The sequence below is a fragment of the Anolis sagrei genome, chromosome 7, assembly GCF_037176765.1.
Source record: "Anolis sagrei isolate rAnoSag1 chromosome 7, rAnoSag1.mat, whole genome shotgun sequence".
Lineage (NCBI taxonomy): Eukaryota > Metazoa > Chordata > Lepidosauria > Squamata > Dactyloidae > Anolis > Anolis sagrei.
Window position 1 is genome coordinate 11,226,010 of NC_090027.1, and position 14,050 is coordinate 11,240,059.

Sequence of the window (14,050 nt, forward strand, 5' to 3'; positions counted from 1 at the left end):
ACTTGGATAAATAATAGCTCCAGAAACGGGCCGCTAAAACAATAAACTTCCTCTGCGCCAGACCTAAAAAGGATGTAGGGAAATTCAGTCAGAGAGCCGCCAGGAGGACCGAGGTGTGCCGCAAAAGATGGGGGGAAGGAAATGGCAAAAAAAAGAAGAGAAAAAGGCAGGCCTCCCCTTGACCACCTTTGGATAGCAAAAGAGGGAGTTGAAAGAGAAGGGGCTTAGGCTTCCTTCGCTTTCCGAGCTCTGCTCTTGCTTGTTGTTAAGACTGCAGTAATTCAAAGCACATGCACACAAAGCTAATGAGAGACAGGCCGTTTTCAGTGCATGGAGAGTGTGTAGGTGGGGAGTGTCCTACCAAGATTTTGGAAAGTCATTTTTCAGATTATGGCTTCTAAAATTCCCCAGAACAACAAGGTCCAAAAAGTATTTATTTATTTACTGTATTTGTATACCGCCTTTCTCAGCCCGCAGGCGACTCAAGGCAGTTAACAGGGCAAAATTCAATGCTTACAATGTCATGTTGTTGTTCATTCGTTCAGTCGTCTCCGACTCTTCGTGACCTCATGGACCAGTCCACGCCAGAGCTCCCTGTCAGCCGTTACCACCCCCAGCTCCTTCAAGGTCAGTCCAGTCACTTCAAGGATGCCATCCATCCATCTTGCCCTTGGTCGGCCCCTCTTTCTTTTGCCTTCCACTTTCCCCAGCATCATTGTCTTCTCTAGGCTTTCCTGTCTCCTCATGATGTGGCCAAAGTACTTCAACTTTGTCTCTAGTATCCTTCCCTCCAGTGAGCAGTCGGGCTTTATTTCCTGGAGGATGGACTGGTTGGATCTTCTCGCAGTCCAAGGCACTCTCAGAACTTTCCTCCAACAATGTCATAAATACAATTAAAAACATAATCTATAATAAAAACTAAACAAATCAATAAAATATATTGCCTTTGACAATAAATAAAACTAAACAAATCAATAAAATATAAATTCATAGTGTCTCCTTGTTAAAAACGTTGTCCGGACTCATTGTCTATTCGTTCCATTCTCCTGTGTCAGTTACTCTGCATTTGGAAACGCTTGTTCAAAAAGCCACGTCTTGACTTTTTTCCCAGAATGTTAATATCTATAGGGAGGGCGTTCCACAGCCAAGAGGCCACCATCTCGGTGGATAGAGACAGACAGATCAATAAGGTAGGTAAATTGAAAGATAGTTCTGTACTATATACGTGTTTCAGAACATTACGATCAATATTAAGATAGATAGACAAATAGGGTTGGTTGGTTGGTTGGTAGGTAGTTATGATAGATAGATAGATAGATAGATAGATAGATAGATAGATAGATAGACAGACAGACAGACATGGTAGGAAGGTAGGTAAATCAATAGAGAGATGGATGGATGATGGATGGACAGACGGACAGACAAATATGATAGGTAGGTAAATAGATAGATAGATGATAGATAGATAGATAGATAGATAGATAGATAGATAGATAGATAGATAGACATGGTAGGTAGGTAGGTAGGTAGGTAGGTAGGTAAGTAGGTAAATCAATAGAGAGGTGGGTGGATGGATGGATGGACAGATGGACAGACAAACAAGGTAGGTAGGTAGGTAGGTAGGTAGGTAGGTAGTTAGATAGATAGACAGACAGACATGGTAGGTAGGTAAGTAAATCAATAGAGAGATGGATGGATGGACAGATGGACAGGCAAACATGGCAGGTAGACAGACAGACAGACAGAGACAGACATGGTAGGTAGGTAAATCAATAGAGAGATGGATGGACAGACAAACATGGTAGGTAGGTAGGTAAGCAAATCAATAGATGGGTGGATGGATAGATGGACAGACAAACATGGTAGGTAGGTAAATCAATATAGAGATGGGTGGACAGACAAACATGGTAGGTAGGTAGGTAGACAGAAAGACATGACAGGTAGGTAAATCAATAGAGAGATTGATGGTGGGACAGACAGACAGACAAACATGGTAGGTAGGTAGGTAGGTAGGTAGGTAGGTAGATAGATAGATAGATAGATAGATAGATAGACAGACAGACAGACAGACAGACAGTATAAATATGTGAGAGGAAGCCACAGGGAGGAGGGAGCAAGCTTGTTTTCTACTTCCCTGGAGACTAGGACGCGGAAAAATGGCTTCAAACTACAAGAGAGGAGATTCCATCTGAACATGAGGAAGAACTTCCTGACTGTGAGAGCCGTTCAGCAGTGGAACTCTCTGCTCTGGAGTGTGGTGGAGGCTCCTTCTTTGGAAGCTTTTAAACAGAGGCTGGATGGCCATCTGCAGGGGTGATTTGAATGCAATATTCCTGCTTCTTGGCAGAATGGGGTTGGACTGAATGGCCCATGAGCTCTCTTCCAACTCTTTGATTCTATGATTCTATGATAATGTCTGACCTTGGACTGACCTTGGACTGACCTTGAAGGAGCTGGGGGTGGTGATGGCCGACAGGGAGCTCTGGCGTGGGCTGGTCCATGAGGTCACGAAGAGTCGGAGACGACTGAACGAATGAACAACAATGATAATGTCCTGAGTCTTAGAATTGGGAACAAAATGGTATAAAATAAATGATCTTCGTGCTTGTAATGGTGATGTGGTTGATCTTTTTGGAACTATTGCTATCCACTTCAAGGGGGGTTCTGGGATTTTTAGCCCCCAAAACAACTTTTCCAAAGCTCTTCGCAAATGTTTTGGGGAAGTTATTTCCTGCGGTTCCGAACCCATCATACGTTGCAGTATTGACAAAACCTAAGATTTGTCTGCAAAGTAGTCTTTGGGTCTATTTTAAACCGCATAATGCACTCTTCGATATCCTTTTGACGATGGCAGAGGCGTGAGTCCCCCCCTCGAAGAGCATGTCCCATCCCGTAGACGTGAACTAAACCCTGCTACGTTTCCGCCATTCAGCTCTCCCTTCGACCCAACATGCTTTCAGTGGAATGTCCGATCAAACATTTGCTCAGTGCGTTTAAAGCGCAGAGGGATTGCCCGGTTATTATTTGTGAATGACACATGAGCAGTCAGACTGTACTCTTGACGCTGCCAAGCTCTGAAAAGAGGCAGGACACTTGGTTAACTATTGCTGGACTGTGCCAATCCATTGGCAAATCAAACTAGATACCAAATGCTAGTCTGGCCCAAAAGAAGTGGTTAGTTGCATGTTTCGAACTCTCTAGAGCAGTGGTTCTCAACCTTCCTAATGCCGTGACCCCTTAATACAGTTCCTCATGTTGTGGTGACCCCCAACCATAACATTATTTTCGTTGTTACTTCATAACTGTCATTTTGCTACTGTTATGAATTGTCATGTAAATATCAGATATGCAGGATGTATTTTCATTCACTGGACCAAATTTGGCACAAATACCCAAATTTGAATGCTGGTGAGGTTGGGGGGGAGGGATTGGTTTTGTCATTTGAGAGTTGTAGTTGCAGGGATTTATAGTTCATCTACAATCAAAGAGCATTCTGAACTCCACGAATGATGGAACTGAACCAAACTTGGCACACAGAAATCCCATGATGACCAACAGAATATACTGGAAGGTGTTGTCGAAGGCTTTCATGGCTGGAATCACTAAGTTCTTGTGGGTTTTTTTCGGGCTATATGGCCATGTTCTAGAGGCATGCCTCTAGAACATGGCCATATAGCCCGAAAAAACCCACAAGAACTTATACTGGAAGGGTTTGGTGGGCATTGACCTTGAGTTTTGGAGATGTAGTTCCACTACATGCAGAGAGCATTGTGGACTCAAACAATGATGGATCTGGACCAAACTTGGGACAAAGACTCAATATGCCCAAATGTGAACACTGGCGGAGTTTGGGGACAATACACCTTGACATTTGGGAGTTGTAGTTGCTGGGATATAGTTCATCTACAATCAAAGAGCATTCTGAACTCCACCAATGATGGAATTGAACCAAACTTGGCACACAGAACTCCCATGACGACCAACAGAATATACTGGAAGGGTGTGGTGGGCATTGACCTTGAGTTTTGGAGTCGTAGTTCACCTACATTCCAAGAGCACTGTGGACTCAAACAATGATGGATCTGGTCCAAACTTGGGACGAATCCTCAATATGCCCAAATGTGAACACTGGCTGAGTTTGGGGAAAATAGACCTTGACATTTGGGAGTTGTAGTTGCTGGGATTTATAGTTCACCTACAATCAAAAGAGTATTCTGAACTCCACCAATAGAATTGGACCTAACTTTCCACACAGAACCCAGATGACACCCTCTCGTGACCCCCCCCCCCCCAGGGTTCCGACCCACAGGCTGCTCTAGAAGGCTAGGTGGCTGTAGCTATACAATATGTGTCTATATGTATGAAAGACATGGCTGGAATCACTGGGTTTCTCTGATGTTTCTGGGCTGTATGTGATCAAGCTTTTGGACAACTAAGTTCTTAATGCAATAAGAGAATAAGGAATAGCCTCGCCTCTGGAACTCCCTCCCTAAAAACTTAAAACTGCCCCTTCTCTCCCCACCTTTAAAAAGCTGCTAAAACATACTTATGCTCACTTATGCTTATGGCCGGGAGAGCTTTTGCACAATTAAATCTTGTGCGCCAGCTGTGCCCATACCCTGGGAAGATGGATCTGGCTACGGTGGTCCACGCTCTTGTCACATCCTGAATAGATTACTGCAATGCGCTCTACGTGGGGTTGCCTTTGAAGACTGTTTGGAAATTGCAATTAAATAAAACCCTAAGGCATACCTGTCCGAACGTATCTCCTTCTTAAGATCTTCTGGAGAGGCCCTGCTCTCAGCCCCGCCTTTATCTCAAACACGCTTGGCAGGGATGAGGGACAGGGCCTTCTCGGTGGTGGCCCCCTGCCTGTGGAATTTGCTCCCCAGGGAAATTAGGTCATCGTCATCCCTCCTCACCTTTAGAAAAAAGGTTAAAACGTGGCTGTGGGACCAGATATTCGGGCAATCAGGTTAAAGGACAATTGATAATGTTTGACTATGGCATGGAAGAGGATTTGGATAAGTTAAGCGGAGTAATCATTAGTAGATGGCTAGCTAAGCAGCCACCAGACGGGCAATAGCTAATCAGAGTGTAAGTATACTGTTTTAATCTTTATTTATTAATGTTCATGTTTAATTATTATATTTTTTATTCTGTGTTTTATGATGCAGCATTGAATTATTGCCAATTGTAAGCCGCCCTGAGTCCCCCCAGGGGTTGAGAAGGGCGGGGTAAACATGTTAGAAATAAGTAAAACCTCTGAGGATGCCTGCTATAGATGCAGGTGAAACGTCAGGAGAGAATGCTTCTGGAACATGGCCATACACCTCAGAAAACTCACAACAACCCAGTGATAAAAGCCTTCCCATCCTCCCCTCTCCTCCCTAATTCAGTTTTACATTTTGAATTTGATTTGCGGTAATTGAAGTAAACTGTGGACAAAAGGGAAGGATGAGAGAGAGAAACCGGGACAGTTTAAAAGATGCTGAAAAAGTAGGATGATTAAGGATTAATTGGAATCTTCTCTATCCAATCAAAACAGTTGGAGGGTTTGGAATGTCAGAAATCCAAGCAGCACGAGTTTTCAAATCCTACATTGCAATCATTTTCTACCACAAATCTATCTATCTATCTATCTATCTATCTATCTATCTATCTATCTATCTATCTATCTATCTATCTATAAATGCTTTGTGCATAATGAGTTCCTTAAAAACAAACGAACCAATGAACGAAATCGCACCAAATTTGGCAACAAAATGTCTCACACCACAAGGAGTGACCATCACTCAAAACATTATAATTTTGACACTTGGGAGTTGTAGTTGCTGGGATTTATAGTTCACCTATAATCAAAGAGCATTCTGAACTCCATCAACAATGGAATTGAACCAAACATGGTACACAGGACTCCCATGACCAACAGAAAATATTGGAAGGGTTTGTTGGGGGTTGACCTTCAGTTTGGGAGTTGTAGTTCACCTACAACCAGAGAGCACTGTGGACTCAAACAATGATGGATCTGGACCAAACTTGGCAGGAGCACTCAATACGCCCAAATATGAACACAGATGTAGTTTGGGGGAAATAGACCTTGACATTTGGAAGTTGTAGTCACTGGGATTTACAGTTCACCTACAATCAAAGGGCATTTTGAACCCCACGAACGACAGAATCGGGGCAAACTTCCCACACAGAACCCCCATGACCATCAGAAAATACTTAAGACCATCCAATCCAACTCCCTTCATCAGGGCAAGAAAACGTAAACAAAGTCCTCCTGACAAAAAGCCATACAGCCACATAGATGGATGGATGGATAGATATGATTCACACAGATATAGTATCATAGATTTGAAAGGGACCCTTAAAGAAGGACAGTGATATGTTGCATGTTCCAGGGTGGGCAAACCACAACACTGACAAAGAAACAGCAAGAATCATAGAATCATAGAATCAAAGAGTTGGAAGAGACCTCATGGGCCATCCAGTCCAACCCCCTGCCAAGAAGCAGGAATATTGCATTCAAATCACCCCTGACAGATGGCCATCCAGCCCCTGTTTAAAAGCTTCCAAAGAAGGAGCCTCCACCCCACTCCGGGGCAGAGAGTTCCACTGCTGAACGGCTCTCACAGTCAGGAAGTTCTTCCTCATGTTCAGATGGAATCTCCCTTCTTGTAGTTTGAAGCCATTGTTCCATTGCGTCCTAGTCTCCAGGGAAGCAGAAAATAAGCTTGCTCCCTCCTCCCTGTAGCTTCCTCTCACATATTTATACATGGCTATCATGTCTCCTCTCAGCCTTCTCTTCTTCTGGCTAAACATGCCCAGCTCCTTAAGCCGCTCCTCATAGGACTTGTTCTCCAGACCCTTGATACTCTTTACCCACAAGCATAAAGAAATTACATATATTAGAAACCAACATTTTCTCATTCCCTTTATTTTCCAGATCAACAGACTGGGCCACAGCAACGCGTGGCAGGAGACAGCTAGTCTCTTTTATAAAAAACTTTAAGCAGACCTGCAAGGTAACTTGGAAATTTGGAATCTCCTTAAGATTGTACCCACTGAGATAAAGGCACAGAATTAAAAGGGACCTCAGCCGAGTGTTCTAATAGACCTAGAAATTGAGATTAAGCTGAAACTTTATCTTCCCTTCTCTTCCCCACACTCTCCGCACCTCTCACCCCTCCCAGACAATGTGCAATTTCAGAGCAATCACGCTGGGCGCATAAATGAGGCCTCACTCACAAATTCCACATCTGGAAGAGGTTTGGGCTCCTGCGTGAGAGACAGCCCGGCTGGCTATGACCTTATAGAGCTATCTGTCTCTTGTTAGGAATACAGTACTTTTTCCATTAAGCTATTAGCACAGGGGTCAGCCAGCGAAGGAGAGAATTAAAACCTTGTTAGTACATGCCCAGATAGGTCCTGCCACCTCACAGCCTCTTGAAAGACAGGCATCGCAGGCTGCCCAAAGGGCGAAACCACGAGATATGTGCCAGCAAAGTCCTTTTGCAAGCCAGGAGGGTTCTGGGCGCCAACATGCCCTGATTTCTGATTTGGCAGGGACTGCCCCAATTCATCCTCTGCCATCTCACATTTTCAGGAACCTTTACAAGGTCCCAGTTTCTCTCTTGTCCTCCCACTTTCCCTCTCTGTCTCCAAATTACTTCAATTGCTGCAAACTCTGTCCAAAGTGCACTCAGTCAGCTTAGGACAGAGGCGAACAAAAAGCAGCATCGTGTTCTGACTACAGTTCCCAAACTCAAGGTCAATGCCCACCAAACCCTTCCAGTATTTTCTGTTGGTCATGGGAGTTCTGTGTGCCAAGTTTGGTTTAATTTCATTGTTGGTGGAGTTCAGAATGCTCTTTGGTTGTAGGTGAACTATAAATCCCAGCAACCACAACTCCCAAATGTCAAACTCTATTTCCCCCAAACTCTAACAGTATTCATTTCTGGGCATATTGAGTACTTGTGCCAAGCTTGGTCCATCAGATCCATCATTGTTTTGAGTCCACACTCCTCTCTGGATGTAGGTGAACTACAACTCCAAATCTCAAGGTCAATGGCCACCAAACCCTTCCAGCATTTTCTGTTGGTCATGGGAGTTCTGTGCGCCAAGTATGGTTCATTTCCATCACTGGACTACAGAATGTCCTTTGGTTGTAGGTGAACTATAAATCCCAGCAACCACAACTCCCAAATGTCAAACTCAATTTCCCCCAAACTCCAACAGTGTTCATTTTTGGGCATATTGAATACTTGTGCCAAGTTTGGTCCATCAGATCCATCATTGTTTTGAGTCCACAGTGCTCTCTGGATGTAGGTGAACTACAACTCCAAATCTCAAGGTCAATGCACACCAAACCTTTCCAGTATTTTCTGTTGGTCATGGGAGTTCTGTGTGCCAAGTATGGTTCATTTCCATCACTGGAATACAGAATGCCCTTTGGTTGTAGGTGAACTATAAATCCCAGCAACCACAACTCCCAAATGTCAAACTCTATTCCCCCCAAACTCCAACAGTGTTCATTTTTTGGCATATTGAGTAAGTGAACTACAACTCCAAAACTCAAGGTGAATGCCCACCAAACTCTTCCAGTAATGCACTTTGATTGTATGTGAACTATAAATCCCCGTAACTACAACTCCCAAATGACAAAATCAATCCCCCCCAATCCCACCAGTATACAAATTGGGGTGTATCAGGTACTTGTGCCAGATTTAGGTCAGTGAATGAACTCCACCAGTGGGCATATTGAGTAGTCGTGCCAAGCTTGGTCCAGATCCATCATTGTTTGAGTCCACAGTGCTCTCTGGATGTAGGTGAACTACAATTCCAGATCTCAAGGTCAATGCCCCCCAAACCCTTCTGGTGTTTTCTATTGGTCTTGGAAGTCCTGTGTGCCAAGTTTGGTTCAATTCCATCATTAGTGGAGTTCAGAATGCTCTTTGATTGTAGGTGAACTATAAATCCCAGCAACTACAACTTCCAAATGTCAAGGTCTATTTCCCCCAAACGCCATCTGTGTTCATATTTGGGAATATGGAGTAGTCATGTCAAGAGTGGTCCATATCCATCATTGTTTGAGTCCACAGTGCTCTCTGGGGGTAGGTAAACTATAACTCCAAAACTCAAGGTCAGTGCCCAACAATCCTATCGTTTTCTGTTGGTCTTGGAAGTCCCGTGTGCCAAGTTTGGTTCAATTCCATCATTAGTGGAGCTCAGAATGCTCTTTGATAGGTGAACTATAGGTGATTTATACGTGAACTATAAATCCCATTGGGTTGTTAGGCATATTCTGTCCAAATTTGGTGTCAATTCGTCAAGTGCTTCTTGAGTTATGTTAATCCCACACACAAATATTACATTTTATGTATTTATATAGATGATTATTAGTATTATATTGTATTACATTATAATATAATAAATAATAAACATATCGACAACAGACAAGAGTTCTTTCTCTCACCCTGGACCTTCCACAGCCAGGTTTTGAAGCTGCAAGGCCATTCAATGCCAATCAAGGTGGCCAATTGCAAGATTGCCTCCAACAGGCAAGAGTTCTTTCTCCCTCCCCGAACCTTCCACAGCCAGTCTTTGAAGCTGCAAGGCCATTCAATGCCAATCAAGATGGCCAACTGCAACATTGCCTGCAACAGGCAAGACTTCTTTCTAACACCCTGGACCTTCCACAGCCAGGCTTTGAAGCTGCAAGGCCATTCAATGACAATCAAGGTGGCCAATTGCAACATTGCCTCCAACAGGCAAGAGTTCTTTCTCCCACAATGGACTTTCCACAGCCAGGCTTTGAAGCTGCAAGGCAATTCAGTGCCGATCAAGGTGGCCAACTGCAACATTCACACTTGCCTCCAACAGGCAAGAGTTCTTTCTCCCACCCTGGACCTTCCACAGCCAGGCTTTGAAGCTGCAAGGCCATTCAGTGCCAATCAAGATGGCCAATTGCAACATTGCCTCCAACAGGCAAGAGTTCTTACTCCCACCCTGGACTTTCCACAGCCATGCTTTGAAGCTGCCAGGCCATTCAATGCGAATCAGGATGGCCAACTGCAACATCACACTTGCCTCCAACAGGCAAGAGTTCTTTCTCCCACCCTGGACTTTCCACAGCCAGGCTTTGAAGCTTCAAGGCCAATCAAAATGTCCAATTGCAACATTGCCTCCAACAGGCAAGAGTTCTTTCTCCAACCGTGGACCTTCCATAGTGAGGCTTTGATGCTGCAAGGCCATTCGGTGTCAATCAAGGTGGCTCATTACAACATTCACACTTGCCTCCAACAGGCAAGAGTTCTTTCTCCCAGTCTATACCTTCCACAGCCAGTCTTTGAAGCTGCAAGGCCATTCAATTGCAACAGTCACACTTGCCTCCAACAGACAAGAGTTCTTTCTCCCACTCTATACCTTCCACAGCCAGTCTTTGAAGCTGCAAGGCCATTCAATTGCAACAGTCACACTTGCCTCCAACAGACAAGAGTTTTTTTCCCACCCTGGACCTTCCACAGCCAGTCTTTGAAGCTGCAAGGCCATTTAATGTGAATCAAGGCCCGAGGCTGTTAGGAATTGTGTGAGTTGAAGTCCAAAACACCCGGAGGACTGAAGCTTGTGCTACAAGCATGTTTCCACCCTGAAGTCCCTCATTAGTAAAGGAGAAAGCGAGGAATGCATGCCCCGCTCCCCTTTATGAGCCTTGAATGCGAGGCATTAACTTTCTGCGTCTCAAGCTGAGTTCCCCCGTCTTGCTGCCAAAACTCAGCTGCAGAGATTTCCTTGAAGGCCGGGCTGCAAAGAGGCACGGCAAGCGTGAACCCCTCTGGCAGGAAGGTCCCTTCCTCCACTAAAAGGAAAATTGGCACAAGGGCCAGACTTTTATGAAAAGAGACAGGCGCACCGCTTTCCTGATTTCTGACAGAGGAAGGGAGGAGGAAGAACCACACGCTTGGGATACACAACTTTCATTATGCGCCATCATTGTGGTTCGAAAAATGGAAAAATATATTTTTTCTCAAACCATACAGGGTGGCATCTCGGCACAGCACAGACGGACTCATGCAGCCTCATTCTCTCTGACAGTATTCACTGGCTTTGAATGGAAACGTTGCGGTGAGTTCCAGAAGCATTCTCTCCTGACGTTTCCCCCACATCTATGGCAGGCATCCTCAGAGGTTGTGAGATCAGCATACATTCAACAGCATACAAGAGTTCTTTCTCCCACCCTGGACCTTCCACAGCCAGGCTTTGAAGCTTCAAAGCCATTCAGTGCAAATCAAGGTGGCCAATTGCAACATTCACACTTGCCTCCAACAGGCAAGAGTTCTTTCTCCCACCCTGGACATCATTCGTTGCCTAGTTTCCAACAGACCTCACAACCTCTGATGAGCATTTAATGGCCTTGCAGCTTCAAAGCCTGGCTGGTTACTGCCTGGGGAGATTCAATGGATCAAGAGAACAATGGCTTCAAACTACAAGAAAGGAGATTCCATCTGAACATTAGGAAGAACTTCCTGACTGTGAGAGCTGTTCAGCAGTGGAACTCTCTGCTCCGGAGTGTGATGGAAATTAGGCATATGGGGTTTATATATCTGTGGAACGGAGCCCCCAGTGGCGCAGTGGGTTAAACCCCTGTGCCGGCAGGACTGAAGACCGACAGGTCGCAGGTTCGAATCTGGGGAGAGTCGGATGAGCTCCCTCTATCAGCTCCAGCTCCTCATACGGGGACATAAGAGAAGCATCCCACAAGGATGATGTTGTTGTTCATTCGTTCAGTCGTCTCCGACTCTTCGTGACCTCATGGACCAGCCCACGCCAGAGCTCCCTGTTGGCCTTCACCACCCCCAGCTCCTTCAAGGTCAGTCCAGTCACTTCAAGGATCCATCTATCCATCTTGCCATTGGTCGGCCCCTCTTCCTTTTACCTTCCACTTTCCCACAAGGATGATTAAAAACACCTCCCAACAAAGGATTCTACAGGTAGCAACCAGCCAGGCCTTGAAGCGACAAGGCCATTCAGTGCGAATCAAGGTGGCCAATTGCAACAGTCACACTTGCCTCCAACAGACAAGAGTTCTTTCTCCCACTCTATACCTTCCACAGCCAGGCTTTGAAGCTGCAAGGCTATTCAGTTGCAACATTCACACTTGCCTCCAATAGACAAGAGTTCTTTCTCCCACCGTGGACTTTCCACAGCCAGGTTTGAAGCTGCAAAGCCATTCAGTGCGTATCAAGATGGCCAGTTGCAACAGTCACACTTGCCTCCAACAGACAAGAGTTCTTTCTCCTACCGTGGACCTTCCACACCCAGTCTTTGAAGCTGCAAGGCCATTCAATGCCAATCAAGGTGGCCAATTGCAACATTCACACTTGCCTCCAACAGACAAGAGTTCTTTCTCCCACTCTGAACATTCCACAGCCAGTCTTTGAGGCTGTGAGGCCATTCAATGTCAATCAAGGTGGCCAATTGCAACATTCACACTTGCCCCCAACAGACAAGAGTTCCTTTCCCCTCTCTGGACCTTCCACAGCCAGTCTTTGAAGCTGCAAGGCCATTCAATGCAAATCAAGATGGTCAATTGGTACATTCACACTTGCTTTCAGCAGGCAAGAGTTTTTTTCTCACCCTGGACCTTCCACACCCAGTCTTTGAAGCTGCAAGGCCATTCAATTGCAACATTCACCCTTGCCTCCAATAGACAAGAGTTCTTTCTCCCACCCTGAACTTTCCACAGCCAGGCTTTGAAGCTGTAAAGCCATTCAATGTGAATCAAGGTGGCCAATTGCAACATTCACACTTGCCTCAAGCAGGTAAGAGTTCTTTCTCCCACTCTGGACTTTCCACAGCCAGTCTTTGAAGCTGCAAGGCCATTCAATTGCAACAGTCACACTTGCCTTCAACAGACAAGAGTTCTTTCTCCTACCATGGACCTTCCACAGCCAGTCTTTGAAGCTGCAAAGCCATTCAATGCAAATCAAGGTGGCCAATTACAAAATTCACACTTGACTCCAACAGACAAGAGTTCTTTCTCCCACTGTATACCTTCCACAGCCAGTCTTTGAAGCTGCAAGGCCATTCAATTGCAACATTCGCACTTGCCTCCAACAGACAAGAGTTCTTTCCCCTACCCTGAACATTCCACAGCCAGGCTTTGAAGCTGTGAGACCATTCAATGCCAATCAAGGCGGCCAATTGCAACATTCACACTTGCCTCGAGCAGACAAGAGTTCTTTCTCTCACCCTGGACCTTCCACAGCCAGATTTTGGAGCTACAAGGCCATTCAATACAACATTCACACTTGCCTCCAACAGACAAGAGTTCTTTCTCCCACCCTGGACCTTCCACAGCCAGGCTCTGAAGCTGCAAGGCCATTCAATGACAACCAAGGCGACTAACTGATTAAGCGCCTGCTACTCACAGGGCGACGGTTCCGTTGGGCAGGAGGGCGGCGGGCGGGGGCTGGGCGGCGTCTCCTCCGGTGCAGCTGACCCTCCTCCGTCCCGCCGAGGCGCCCTTGCCCCGCTCCCCGCCCGCGCACTTGCAGCCCCGCACGGGCACCGGGCAGCAGCTCCGCAGCGGGACCCACAGAGCCAGCAGGAGCAGCGCCGCCAGACCCAGCCCCGGGCAACGCATCCTCCTCGGCGGGCGGAGAGCCCCGCTCAGCCCATCCTCGCCGACGACGCGCCCCGAGAGCAGACTCTCCGCCGCCCGCCCGGCCGATGCTGCCCCCGCGGCATGGCCCGAGCCAGGCTCGGCGGAGCGGACGCCGGAGGAGGAGGAGGAGTAGGACGGCCAGGGCGCCCCACGCCCCTCTCCCGCCCCGCGCGGCCCTAGCGCCGCCCACCCCTTCCTTCCCTCCCTCCTTCTCCCTTCCCTCTTTCCTCCTTCTCTTCCCTCTTTCCTTCTTCTCTCTTCCCTCCTTCTCTCTGTCTTCCCATTATCCCTTCTCTTTCCCTCCTTCTCTCTTCCATCTTTCCTTCCCTCTTTCCCTCCAGATCGCTTCCCTCTTCCTTCCTTCTCTCTTCCCTCTTT

General features: G+C 46.3%; 1 protein-coding gene across 1 annotated transcript in view; it reads right to left on the minus strand.

Moving 5' to 3' along the window:
- ADGRA2 (adhesion G protein-coupled receptor A2) overlaps positions 1-13,804 on the minus strand; it is a 172,501-nt gene extending 158,697 nt beyond the window's left edge. Inside the window, exon 1 of the mRNA XM_060787760.2 lies at positions 13,437-13,804. Within this exon, the coding sequence (XP_060643743.2) occupies positions 13,437-13,651 (215 nt within the window). The 5' untranslated portion in view covers positions 13,652-13,804. The remainder of the gene's footprint in view (positions 1-13,436) is intronic.
- Between the last annotated feature and the right edge of the window lie 246 nt (positions 13,805-14,050).